General features: G+C 38.9%; 1 protein-coding gene across 1 annotated transcript in view; it reads left to right on the top strand.

Moving 5' to 3' along the window:
• The window catches only part of IFT56 (intraflagellar transport 56), a 112,208-nt gene that overhangs the window by 74,146 nt on the left and 23,394 nt on the right, over positions 1 to 14,668 (top strand). Inside the window, exons 13-14 of the mRNA XM_077144733.1 lie at positions 5,756 to 5,844; positions 6,037 to 6,120. Coding sequence (XP_077000848.1) covers positions 5,756 to 5,844; positions 6,037 to 6,120 — 173 coding nt within the window. The remainder of the gene's footprint in view (positions 1 to 5,755; positions 5,845 to 6,036; positions 6,121 to 14,668) is intronic.

The raw sequence follows: 14,668 nt of genomic DNA on the forward strand, positions 1-14,668 counted from the left end.
AAGAGTTACTTCTGGAGGTCCTCTGTTGTTGCTCAGATGTGGCCTCAATCTCTCTAAGCCCAACCCTGCAAATGAAATCATTTGCCCTCCCCCCTACATGGGATATGACATCCAGGGTGAAAGTCTCTTTGGTGACGTGGGAGAGGACTCGCAGGGATGAATCCAGACCTCGTACCGTGGGATCAACAATTACATCCTGACCAAAAGGGGGAAAAGAAGTGTAATTAATAAAGTATCAGTGGCAGAGAGAGTTCAAATAGGGTCAAGAGACTACTCTGGAGGTTGCTCTTACTCAAGCTGCAGGTCGACCTTGTTACCTATCATAACCTGCCAACCCCCAACCAGGACCATTCCAGCCAATCCTAAAGAACACCTAGGGCAATATATAAGATTCCACAAGGGTTCCAGGCACTAGAGTAACTTGCCAGAAACCTACAACCTCCAGATAGGTCCCTAGTCCAGATAAGTCCTGAAACCTAGCCCAGCCTCTCCAGAACATCAGATAGTTCCATCTCCCTATCTGATATTAGTGACAGACCCTTCCAATATCAAAAATTTAGAATTGCCATAGCCCAAACAACCTCAAAGAGTGGTATGGAAAGATCAAAGGTGATGGTGGAATTATACATAGAAAATAGGACTTAACAAATGAATATGAATGCTGAATCATTAAATTGATATCTCTTTTAGTCTCCAACATTTTAGAGAAATTAGAAGTAGAAACCTCAAATTGTGAAATTATAACCCATGTCAAAGTCTGAAATATGTTCTACAACTAATTGTGGTGTTGTGCTTTGGAATTTATAGCTTTTTTTTGTATATATGTTATTTTTCACAAAAAAAAGAAGGAAAAAAGTCGAATGTGATGATAAAGTATTTAAGCCCTCTAGCTTCCTATATTCTGGAGCAGCTAGAAGGAAAATATAAAAGGATCGTATGGTAGCCCATGACAAACTCTGGGGATTTGTCCTGTAACCATTTGTTGAAGAGTGCTTTGCAAACTATTGCTTTTTTATTTCTCTGCTTTGTATATGTTATACTACACAACAAAAAAAAGTTAAAAAAAAAAAAAAGTTAGAATGGGCATAGCCCAAATGCCCCTACAGCGTGTGAAAAAGATCAGAGGTGATGGTGGAGTTTATCAGAGAAAGTTGGGTTTAACAAATAAGTGCTGAATTATTTTACTGATATTTCTTTTAGTCTCCAGTACCTTTGAACAGCTAGAAATAAAAACCTAATATTGTGGAATTGTAAAAAAAAAAAAAATTGCCCTAGTCATACTCCAGATAAATGTAGTATCAGAACCTTTGGCTGTAGGGCTCAGCCACCAGTATATTTTAATCTCAAAGGTGATTCCAATATCTAGTCATTGAGGTGCCACCCAGCTCTACCAGTTTGGAGCCCATTAATTTATGTTCTAACAAGCTTTTTACAGAGCCCAAGTCCTTTTACATGGACCATCCTTTACCTTCTCCATGTCCACACCTCTGGTTTTGCTTCTCTGCCCTATAGACCTTGAACTGAAAAAAAGAGAGAAGGTGTATTAACCCTTAGTTCCCTTAAAAAGGAGCATGCACCACTGAGTGTAACACAAGCATTATGCTGAAACTAAATGTCAGCAAGCAGGGGTAGGGGGGTATCAACTATTTGTAGAAGAAAAGGAAATGTCTTCATATAGATTATGGTGGTGAAAGGATGTCTATTTACTTAGGTTGCATTACATGATGTGTGAATAAAACTGTATAAAAATGAAAAAAAAAAAAAAGAACCAGTACCATAAAACTCCTAGAAGAAAATGTAGGGAAACATCTTCAAGACCTAGTAATAGGAGGTACCTTCCTAAACATTACATCCAAAGCACAAGCAACAAAAGAAAAAATAAATGGGAACTCCTCAAAATCAAGTGCTTTTGCACATCAGAAGACCTTGTCTAAAAGGTGAAGAGGCAACCATCTCAATGGGAGAAAATATTTGGAAATCACCTATCATATAAAAATGTGATATCCTTTATACATAAAGAAGTCATACAACTCAACAACAAAAGAAAAAATAACCTAATTATAAAAGGGACTAAAGATATAAATAGACATTTTTCTGAAGAGCAAATACTGATGGCTAAAAAGCACATGAAGAGATGCTGATTTTCATTAGCTATGAGGGAGGTGCAGATCAAGACTATAATAACATACCACCTCACACCTGTAAGAATGGCTGCTGTTGCATTATTTACAATTGCCAAGAGATGGAAACAGCCAAAATGTCCATCAACAGATGAGTGGCTAAGCAAGCTGTGGTATATACATACAATGGAATATTATGCAGCTGTAAGACAGAATACAGTTAGGAAGCATGTAACAACATGGATGGACCTTAAGGACATTATGCTGAGTGAGATTAGCCAGAAACAAAAGGACAAATACTGTATGGTCTCACTGATACTAACTGACATTAGTGAATGAACTTGGAGAATTTCAGTTGGTAACAGAGACCATTAAGAGATAGAAATACGGTAGATATTGGGTAATTGGAGTGGAAAGGATACAGACTGTGCAACAGAACTGATTGTAAAAATTCAGAAATAGATAGCACAATACTGCCTAACTGTAATACAATGTTAGAACAATGAATGAAACTGAATGTGAGAATGATGGAAGGAGGAGGCCTGGGGGCACAAATGAAATCAGAAGGAAAGGCAGACGATAAAGACTGAGAATGTATAACCTAGGAATGCCTAGAATGTATAATAAGAGTGACTAAATGTGCAAATTTTAAAATGTTTCTGCATGAGGAAGAAAAAGGAATGTCAATAATGCAGGGTGTTGAAAATAGATGGTAATTAATATTGTAAAACTTAAATGTATATGTGAAAAGCAAAATGTTTATTTGGTACAAAATTTATATTTTGACTAGTGCATTTCCTAATATAACTTATGTGGACAGCATAATCGAACACCATAGTGCTTGGAACCTTGTGTAGGGCATGAGATTTTGTAGGTTTGTCCAGGGTGATGCCCAGATAAATCCCAGAGCGATTTGAACAGCGAATAGGGAAGTATTTGCAGAGTCCCCTAGAGGGAATGGTGAGAAAGGGGGGAAATTCAGCTTCCCCAAGTGGAGATTTCTTGATATTCTCACAGGCAGTGGGGACAACCAAAGCAATAGGCTGAGCCTCCAATCTTGGGGTTTGTTCATATGAAACTTGATTCCACAAAGGATAGGCTAACCCTACTTAAAATTAGACCTAAGAGTCACCCCCAAGAGAAACTCTTTTGTTGCTCAGATGTGGCCTCTCTCTATAGGCCGACACAGCAAGCAAACTCACTGCCCTCCCCCTCTCTATGTGGGACATGACTCCCAGGGGTGTGGACCTTCCTGGCAATGTGGGACAGAAATCCGAGAATGAGCTAAAACTCAGTATCAAGGGATTGAGAAAATGTTCTCAACCAAAAGGGGGAAGAGTGAAATGAGACAAAATAAAGTATCAATGGCTGAGAGATTCCAAACAGAGTCAAGAGGTTATCCTGGAGGTTATTCTTATGCATTAAATAGATATCACCTGTTTAGTTAAGGTTACTGGAGAGGCTGGAGGATACTGCCTGAAAATGTGGAGGTATGCTCCAGTATCCATGTTTCTTGAAGATAATTGTATGATGATAAGGCTGTTTCAGTGTGACTGTGTGGTTGTGATAGCCTTGTGTCTGATGCTCCTTTTGTCTGCTTTATCGACGGACAATAAAACATATGATTAAAAATAAATAATAGGGGGAACGAATGTTAAATTTAGTAGATTGAAATGCTGGTGATCGATGAAGGGAAAGGGCAAAAAAAGAATGGCTGCTATTAAACAAACAAGAAACTACAAATGTTGTACAGGATGTGGAGAAATTGAGACACCAGTGCACTGCTGGTAGGAGTGTGTAATGTTACAGCCACTGTAGAAGGCAGTCTGGCAGTTTCTCAGAAAACTAAAATCAAGTTGCCCTATGACCTGGCAATACCATTACTGGGTATATACCCAGAAGAGCTGAAAGCAATAACACAAGTAAACATTTGCACCATGGTGTTCATAGCAGCATTATTCACAATCAGCAAAAGATGGAAACTATCCCAGTGCCCATCAACAGACAAGTAGATTAACATGTCATATATACATATGGTGGAATATTATGCAGCAGTAAGACTAACGTCCTGAAGCACATGACAACGTGCATGAAACTTGAGGACATAATGCTGAGCAAAATACGTCAAACACAAAAGGATGGATAATGTATGATTTTGCTTTTATGACCATGATAAAGGTGAACTCAGAAGCTTATAATATGAGGGGATGAGAGATAGACGGAACCTAGAGATGAGTGAACAGTTAGCTAATGAGGTTGAACTTAAAGGTAATAGATAGAAGTGAAGACAGTTCATTAGTGAATCAATAAGTAATATAAGTAAAATTGCCATATTGAAGGTGAACATGTGTTCTAGTTTGCTAGCTGCCGGAATGCAACACACCAGAGATGGAATGGCTTTTAATAAAAGGGGATTTATTTCATTAGCTCTTCAGAGGAAAGGCAGCTAACTTTCCACTGAGGTTCTTTCTTACGTGGAAGGCACAGGATGGTCTCTGCTGGTCTTCTCTCCAGGCCCCTGGGTTCCAACAACTTTCCCCGGGGTGACTTCTTTCTGCATCTCCAAAGGCCTGGGCTGAGCTGCAAATGCTGAGATGAGGAATGCCGAGCTGCTTGGGCTGTCCTTTATTGGGGTCTCTCATTTAAGCACCAGCCAATTAAGTCAAACGTCATTCATTGCAGCTGGCACGCCTCCTAGCTGACTGCAGATGTAATCAGCAACAGATGAGGTTCACCTACTGTTGGCTCATGGCCACAGCAACAGAACTAGGCACCTTCACCTGGCCAAGTTGACAACTGAATCTAACTACCACAACATGATTGAAAGGGGTTGTATAGAGCCATGTATCCCACCAACTAACACTACAAATATAAATAAGTTCTTGCAGGAGCTACTTCAGAAGTATGAGTCTTGTACACTGAGTTTATAATAGAATTGTGCCAGTTTTAAAGAATTATGTACCCCAGAAAAGCCATGTTTTAATTCTGAGTCCATCTTATGGAAGCAGCTGTTGCCTTTTTTTTTTTTTTTTTAACATGGGCAGGCACCGGGAATCAAACCTTAGTTTCCGGCTTGGTAGACGAGAACTCTGCCTTTTTTTTTTTTTTTTTAGAGGGAGGAAGGGAAGGAAAGACAGAGAAGGAAGGAAGGATGGAAGAAAGGGAAACATTTTTAAACATTTTCTTGTTTTATTATATTTTGTTTGTTTGCTTGTTTTTTACATGGGCTGGGGCCGGGAATCGAACCGGGGTCCTCCGGCACGGCAGGCAAGCACTCTTGCCCGCTGAGCCACCGCGGCCCGCCAGAACTCTGCCTTTTGAGCCAGCATGGCCCACCCTGCCACCCTGCATTTCTTTTAATCCCTATTCAGCACTGCAGGTGGGAAACTTGATTAGATTATCTTCCGGGAGATGTGATGTGCCCAGAGAGAATACTGGTCGCTCTCAGGTACCCTGACCTCCACTGTGCTGGGTTTTGGTCTGCTAAACAGAATCTGTCATTTCAGAATCTAGAACAATGTCTTTGAATGTATTCCTATCTCTAAATTATAAAATAACTCTAAATTCAACTAAACAGAACTTTCTGTTCCATGAATTTACATTTTGTTTGTTTGTTTGTTTCTTCTCTGTTTCAGATACAATACCAGGGAGGCAGTGCATGGCTTCCTGTTTCTTCCTGCTTAAGCAATTTGATGATGTCTTGATTTACCTCAACTCATTTAAGGTTAGTATAGAATTTTTAAGTTACTTTGTATGTGAAATATTGTATAACGTGTCAGAGAAGATAAGATGCTTGGAGAGCTGGCCTTTTTCTATAGTGGCATTAGCATCATCAGCTAATTCCATCTTTTATAACTGATGTTTTTATATTTTATGTATTCTTGCTCAGTGTGATCTGTTTTTGGCTGTTTTTCAGAGTTATTTCTATAATGATGACATCTTTAATTTTAATTATGCACAAGCCAAAGCAGCAACAGGCAATACCAGTGAAGGTGAAGAGGTGGGTACCTGTTTTATTTTTTCTTTAATAATTATTTTTAATTTTGAAATAATTTCAAACTTCGAGGACAGTGGTGAAAATAAAAAAAAAAACCCATACAGAGAACTCCAACATACCTCCCACCCTGATACCCAGATCCACCAACTTTTAACCTTTTGTCACATTTTGCCATATCATTCTATTTATCCATCTGTCTGCCCATCTACCTATATAGCTGTTCTAGTTTGCTAGCTGCCGGAATGCAACACACCAGAGACGGATTGGCTTTTAATAAAAGGGGATTTATTTTGTTGGTTCTTCAGAGGAAAGGCAGCTAACTTTCCACTGAGGTTCTTTCTTACGTGTAAGGCACAGAATGGTCTCTGCTGGTCTTCTCTCCAGGCCCTTGGGTTCCAACAACTTTCCCCGGGGTGACTTCTTTCTCCATCTCCGAAGGCCTGGGCTGAGCTGCAAGTGCTGAGATGAGGAATGCCGAGCTGCTTAGCAGTGCTACGTTGCAATCTCTCATTTAAGCACCAGCCAATTAAGTCAAACATCACTCATTGCAGCAGACACGCCTCCTAGCTGACTGCAGATGTAATTGGCAACAGATGAGGTTCACGTATCGCTGGCTTATGTCTGCAGCAACAAGACTAGGTATGCTCACCTGGCCAAGTTGACAACTGAACCTAACTAACACAATAGCTCTATAATTAGAATAGGTTATATACTTCATACTCCTTGAGCACTTAATATTTCCGTGTGTATTTTCTAAAAATAAATATTCACTTATATAACCACCTTAAATGCAGTTATCAATCAAGTTCAAGAAATTTAACATTGATATAAAGCTTATAGTCTATATTCCAATATTTCATATGTCCCAATAATATCCTTCTGGGCCTTTTCTCTATTATTAGATCCTTTTCAGGATCATTTATTGCATTTAGTTCTCATTGTCTCCTTGGTCTAAGTCTCTTTTTTTTTTAATTGTGGAAACACATATACAGTATGAACTTTCCCATCTTAACCACTCCCAAGCATATCATTCAGTGCAATGAATTACATTCACAGTGTTGTGCTGCCCTTGCCATCATCCATTGCCAGAACTTTCTCATCAACACAGACAGAAACCCTGCACCCATTATGTATTACCTGTTCATTCTCCCCCTTCACCCATAACCTATAGTCTACTTGCTATCTCTATGAATTTGTATGTTCTAGCTGTTGCATGTAAGGGGAATAACACAATATCTATTGCTTTGTGTCCGATTTATTCACTCACCATGTCTTCAGTGTTCATTCATATTGTAGCATGTATCAGAACTTCACTCTTTTTTTTCAGGTTAAGTAATATTCCATGGTATGTATATACCACATTTTGTTTACCCATTCATCGGCTGATGGACATTTGGTCTGCTTCCACCTTTCGGTTTTGTGAATAATGCTGCTGTGAATGTTGGTATATAAATATCTGCCCAAGTCCCTGATTTCAGTTCTTTTGGGTATATAGCTAGAAGTGGCATTACCAGGCTTTATGGTATTTCTATGTTTTTTAAAGGACCACAAACTATTTTCCACAGCAGCTGCATCATTTTGCATTCCGATCAACAATGTACTAAGGTTCCTATCTTCTGCATCCTTGACAGTATCTATTATTTCCCTTTTTATTTTTTTAGTGAAGTTATGGTTTTACAGAAAAATCATCCTAAAATATGTAAAATATAGAATTCCCATATACCACCCTGTTATTAACACTTTGCATTAATGTGATATATTATTTACAATTCATGAAAGAACATTTTTATAATTGTACTATTAACTATACTCCATAATTTACAACAGAATTTACTGTGTTGTACAGTTCTATGGGTTTTTTAAAATTATTTTTATTCTAGTAACCTTTAGACACCATAAAATTTCCCCTTTTTAACCACATTCATTTATATAATTCAGTGCTGTTAATTACTTTCACAATGTTTTTTTTTTTTTATTAATTAACGGAAAAAAAGAAATTAACCCAACATTTAGAAATCATACCATTCTACATATGCAATAAGTAATTCTTAACATCATCACATAGATGCATGATCATTGTTTCTTAGTACATTTGCATCGGTTTAGAAGAACTGGCAACACAACCGAAAAAGATATAGAATGTTAATATAGAGAAAAAAATAAAAGTACTAATAGTAAAAACAAAACAAAACAAAACAAAACAAAAACCTATAGCTCAGATGCAGCTTCATTCAGTGTTTTAACATGATTACTTTACAATTAGGTATTATTGTGCTGTCCATTTTTGAGTTTTTGTATCTAGTCCTGTTGCGCAGTCTGTATCCCATCAGCTCCAATTACCCATTATCTTACCCTGTTTCTAACTCCTGCTGAACTCTGTTACCAATGACATATTCCAAGTTTATTCTCGAATGTCGATTCACATCATTGGGACCATACAGTATTTGTCTTTTAGTTTTTGGCTAGACTCACTCAGCATAATGTTCTCTAGGTCCATCCATGTTATTACATGCTTCATAAGTTTATCCTGTCTTAAAGCTGCATAATATTCCATCGTATGTATATACCACAGTTTGTTTAGCCACTCGTCTGTTGATGGATATTTTGGCTGTTTCCATCTCTTTGCAATTGTAAATAACGCTGCTATAAACATTGGCGTGCAAATGTCCGTTTGAGTTTTTGCCCTTAATTCCTTTGAGTAGATTCCCAGCAATGGTATTGCTGGGTCGTATGGCAATTCTATATTCAGCTTTTTAAGGAACCGCCAAACTGCCTTCCACAGTGGTTGCACCATTTGACATTCCCACCAACAGTGGATAAGTGTGCCTCTTTCACCGCATCCTCTCCAGCACTTGTCATTTTCTGTTTTGTTGATAATGGCCATTCTGGTGGGCTTGAGATGATATCTCATTGTGGTTTTGATTTGCATTTCTCTAATGGCCAAGGACATTGAACATCTCTTCATGTGTCTTTTGGCCATTTGTATTTCCTCCTCTGAGAGGTGTCTATTCAAGTCTTTTTCCCATTTTGTAATTGGGTTGGCTGTCTTTTTGTTGTTGTTGAGTTGAACAATCTCTTTATAAATTCTGGATACTAGATCTTTATCTGATATGTCATTTCCAAATATTGTTTCCCATTGGGTAGGCTGTCTTTCTACTTTCTTGATGAAGTTCTTTGATGCACAAAAGTGTTTAAGTTTGTGGAGTTCCCATTTATTTATTTCCTTCTTCAGTGCTCTTGCTTTAGGTTTAAGGTCCATAAAACTGCCTCCAATTGTAAGATTCATAAGATATCTCCCTACATTTTCCTCTAACTGTTTTATGGTCTTAGACCTAATGTTTAGATCTTCGATCCATTTTGAGTTAACTTTTGTGTAGGGTGTGAGATATGGGTCCTCTTTCATTCTTTTGCATATGGATATCCAGTTCTCTAGGCACCATTTATTGAAGAGACTGTTCTGTCCCAGGTGAGTTGGCTTGACTGCCTTATCAAAGATCAAATGTCCATAGATGAGAGGGTCTATATCTGAGCACTCTATTCGATTCCATTGGTCGATATATCTATCTTTATGCCAATCCCATGCTGTTTTGACCACTGTGGCTTCATAATATGCCTTAAAGTCAGGCAGTGCAAGACCTCCAGCTTCGTTTTTTTTCCTCAAGATGTTTTTAGCAATTCGGGGCACCCTGCCCTTCCAGATAAATTTGCTTATTGGTTTTTCTATTTCCAAAAAATAAGTTGTTGGGATTTTGATTGGTATTGCATTGAATCTGTAAATCAATTTAGGTAGGATTGACATCTTAGCTATATTTAGTCTTCCAATCCATGAACATGGTATGCCCTTCTATCTATTTAGGTCTTTTGTGATATCTTTTAGCAGTTTTTTGTAGTTTTCTTTATATAGGTTTTTTGTCTCTTTAGTTAAATTTATTCCTAGGTATTTTATTCTTTTAGTTGCAATTGTAAATGGGATTCGTTTCTTGATTTCCCCCTCCGCTTGTTCATTGCTAGTGTATAGAAATGCTACAGATTTTTGAATGTTGATCTTGTAACCTGCTACTTTGCTGTCCTCATTTATTAGCTCTAGTAGTTTTGTTGTGGATTTTTCCAGGTTTTCAACGTATAGTATCATATCATCTGCAAACAGTGATAGTTTTACTTCTTCCTTTCCAATTTTGATGCCTTGTATTTCTTTTTCTTGTCTAATTGCTCTGGCTAGAACCTCCAACACAATGTTGAATAATAGTGGTGATAGTGGACATCCTTGTCTTGTTCCTGATCTTAAGGGGAAAGTTTTCAATTTTTCCCCATTGAGGATGATATTAACTGTGGGTTTTTCATATATTCCCTCTATCATTTTAAGGAAATTCCCTTGTATTCCTATCTTTTGAAGTGTTTTCAACAGGAAAGGATGTTGAATCTTCTCAAATACCTTCTCTGCATCAATCAAGATGATCATGTGATTTTTCTGCTTTGGTTTGTTGATATGGTGTATTACATTAATTGATTTTCTTATGTTGAACCATCCTTGCATACCTGGGATGAATCCTACTTGGTCATGATGTATAATTCTTTTAATGTGTTGTTGGATTCGATTTTCTAGAATTTTGTTGAGGATTTTTGCATCTATATTCATTAGAGAGATTGGCCTGTAGTTTTCTTTTTTTGTAATATCTTTACCTGGTTTTGGTATGAGGGTGATGTTGGCTTCATAGAATGAATTAGGTAGTTTTCCCTCCAATTCGATTTTTTTGAAGAGTTTGAGGAGAGTTGGTACTAATTCTTTCTGGAGTGTTTGATAGAATTCACATGTGAAGCCGTCTGGTCCTGGACTTTTCTTTTTAGGAAGCTTTTGAATGACTAATTCAATTTCTTTACTTGTGATTGGTTTGGTGAGGTCATCTATGTCTTCTTGAGTCAAAGTTGGCTGTTCATGTCTCTCCAGGAACCTGTCCATTTCTTCTAAATTGTTGTATTTATTAGCATAAAGTTGTTCATAGTATCCTGTTATTACCTCCATTATTTCTGTGAGGTCAGTAGTTATGTCTCCTCTTCCATTTCTGATCTTATTTATTTGCGTCCTCTCTCTTCTTTTTGTCAATCTTGCTAAGGGCCCATCAATCTTATTGATTTTCTCATAGAACCAACTTCTGGTCTTATTGATTTTCTCAATTGTTTTCATGTTTTCAATTTCATTTATTTCTGCTTTAATCTTTGTTATTTCTTTCCTTTTGCTTGCTTTTGGGTTAGTTTGCTGTTCTTTCTCCAATTCTTCCAAAGGGACAGTTAATTCCTGCATTTTTGCCTTTTCTTCTTTTCTGATATAGGCATTTAGGGCAATAAATTTCCCTCTTAGCACTGCCTTTGCTGCATCCCATAAGTTTTGATATGTTGTGTTTTCATTTTCATTCGCCTCGAGGTATTTGCTAATTTCTCTAACAATTTCTTCTTTGACCCACTCGTTGTTTAAGAGTGTGTTGTTGAGCCTCCACGTATTTGTGAATTTTCTGGCACTCCGCCTATTATTGATTTCCAACTTCATTCCTTTATGATCCGAGAAAGTGTTGTGTATGATTTCAATCTTTTTAAATTTGTTAAGACTTGCTTTGTGACCCAGCATATGGTCTATCTTTGAGAATGATCCATGAGCACTTGAGAAAAAGGTGTATCCTGCTGTTGTGGGATGTAATGTCCTATAAATGTCTGTTAAGTCTAGCTCATGTATAGTAATATTCAGATTCTCTATTTCTTTATTGATCCTCTGTCTAGATGTTCTGTCCATTGATGAGAGTGGTGAATTGAAGTCTCCAACTATTATGGTATATGAGTCTATTTCCCTTTTCAGTGTTTGCAGTGTATTCCTCACGTATTTTGGGGCATTCTGGTTCGGTGCATAAATATTTATGATTGTTATGTCTTCTTGTTTAATTATTCCTTTTATTAGTATATAGTGTCCTTCTTTGTCTCTTTTAACTGTTTTACATTTGAAGTCTAATTTGTTGGATATTAGTATAGCCACTCCTGCTCTTTTCTGGTTGTTATTTGCATGAAATATCTTTTCCCAACCTTTCACTTTCAACCTATGTTTATCTTTGGGTCTAAGATGTGTTTCCTGTAGACAGCATATAGAAGGATCCTGTTTTTTAATCCATTCTGCCAATCTATGTCTTTTGATTGGGGAATTCAGTCCATTAACATTTAGTGTTATTACTGTTTGGATAATATTTTCCTCTACCATTTTGCCTTTTGTATTATATATATCATATCTGATTTTCCTTCTTTCTACACTCTTCTCCATACCTCTCTGTTCTGTCTTTTCGTATCTGACTCTAGTGCTCCCTTTAGTATTTCTTGCAGAGCTGGTCTCTTGGTCACAAATTCTCTCAGTGACTTTTTGTCTGAGAATGTTTTAATTTCTCCCTCATTTTTGAAGGACAATTTTGCTGGATATAGGAGTCTTGGTTGGCAGTTTTTCTCTTTTAGTAATTTAAATATATCATCCCACTGTCTTCTAGCTTCCATGGTTTCTGCTGAGAAATCTACGCATAGTCTTATTGGGTTTTCCCTTGTGATGGATTGTTTTTCTCTTGCTGCTTTCAAGATCCTCTCTTTCTCTTTGACCTCTGACATTCTAACTAGTAAGTGTCTTGGAGAACGCCTATTTGGGTCTAATCTCTTTGGGGTGCGCTGCACTTCTTGGATCTGTAATTTTAGGTCTTTCATACGAGTTGGGAAATTTTCAGTGATAATTTCTTCCATTAGTTTTTCTCCTCCTTTTCCCTTCTCTTCTCCTTCTGGGACAGCCACAGCATGTATATTTGTGCGGTTCATATTGTCCTTGATGTCCCTGATACCCTGTTCAAATTTTTCCATTCTTTTCCCAATAGTTTCTGTTTCTTTTTGGAATTCAGATGTTCCATCCTCCAAATCGCTAATTCTATCTTCTGTCTCTTTAAATCTATCATTGTAGGTATCCATTGTTTTTTCCATCTTTTCTACTGTATCCTTCACTTCCATAAGTTCTGTGATTTGTTTTTTCAGTTTTTCTATTTCTTCTTTTTGTTCAGCCCATGTCTTCTTCATGTCCTCCCTCAATTTATCGATTTCATTTTTGAAGAGGTTTTCCATTTCTGTTCATGTATTCAGCATTAGTTGTCTCAGCTCTTGTATCTCATTTGAACTATTGGTTTGTTCCTTTGACTGGGCCATATTCTCAATCTTCTGAGCGTGGACCGTTATCTTCTGCTGCTGGCGTCTGGGCATTCAGTCAGATTTCCCTGGGTGTCGGACCCAACAATGTTGTAAGATTTTTCTGTGAAATCTCTGGTTTCTGTTTTTCTTATCCTGCCCAGTAGGTGGCGCTCGTGGCACACGTTTGTCTCACGTGTTTGGAAGGGATTCCCCCGGTCACCGATCTCCGCGACCTGGGGATTTCCGATCCAATTCTCTCAGTTGGTTCGGGGGGGCCACGCGTGGTGGGGGCGTCAGCCACCGCGGCTTGAGGGGACCCTGTGGCTCCTTTATTAATTCCCCTATTGGTGTTTGGTTGGACCAGTCCCTGCCACTGTCGGAAATTCCCTCCACTCCCTGGAGGGGTGTCAGTCGCCGGCCGCTACGGGCCCAGGGAATTCGCCACCGGACCAGGAAGTCGCCCTCGGGGGAGGGGCACCGGTCACCGGCTGCCGTGGCCTGGGGAATTCGCCACCGGACAAGGAAGCTGCCCGTGGCGGAGGGCCACCGTGGCTTGGGTAGCCCTCTGATCCGAGACTCGTAGCCGGTCAAGGAAGCCGCCCGCAAAAGAGGGGCGCCGGCTGCCGCGGCTTGGGAAACTTGCCTCTCCGAGACTCTTAGCCGGCCCGGGAAGGAGGGAGGGAGGAGCTCCGGCCGCCACAGCTGCCGCTGCTCGGGAAATCGCGTGCCGCTCGGGGATCTCACCGCAGCCGTGTCTCGCAGTCAGACTAGCCAGTCCAGACTGGGGTACGCTGTGTGTCCATTCCCTGCCGTGGCCCCGGGAGCTGTTCTGCACTGTTTCTGTTCACCTATTAGTTGCTCTGGAAGAGGAACTAAGACGCACGACCTTACTAAGCCGCCATCTTCCTTTCACAATGTTTTGCTGCCATCACCACTATCCATTACCAAAACTTTACAGTCAACCTGTCTTAGTTTGCAAGCTGCTGGAATGTGATATACCATAAATGGGAATGGCTTTTTAAAAGGGTAATTTATTAAGTTGCTAGTTTACATGTTCTAAGGCTGTGAAAATGTCCATATTAAAGCAAGGCTATAGAAATGTCTAATCTAAGGCATCCAGGGAGAGATACCTTGGTTCAAAAAGGCCGATAATTTTCAGGGTTTCTCTCTCAACTGGAAAGTCACATGGCAAACATAACAACATCTCCTAGTTTGCTCTCCAGGTTTCTTGTTTCCTGACGCTCCCCCGGGGCATTTTCCTTCTTCACCTGCAAAGATCTCTGACTGCATGGACTCTAAAGCTTTTTCCAAAATGGTTCCCTCTTAAAGGGCTGCAGTAAGCAATCCCACTTGAATGGGT

This window comes from Tamandua tetradactyla, chromosome 1 (genome assembly GCF_023851605.1).
Source record: "Tamandua tetradactyla isolate mTamTet1 chromosome 1, mTamTet1.pri, whole genome shotgun sequence".
Lineage (NCBI taxonomy): Eukaryota > Metazoa > Chordata > Mammalia > Pilosa > Myrmecophagidae > Tamandua > Tamandua tetradactyla.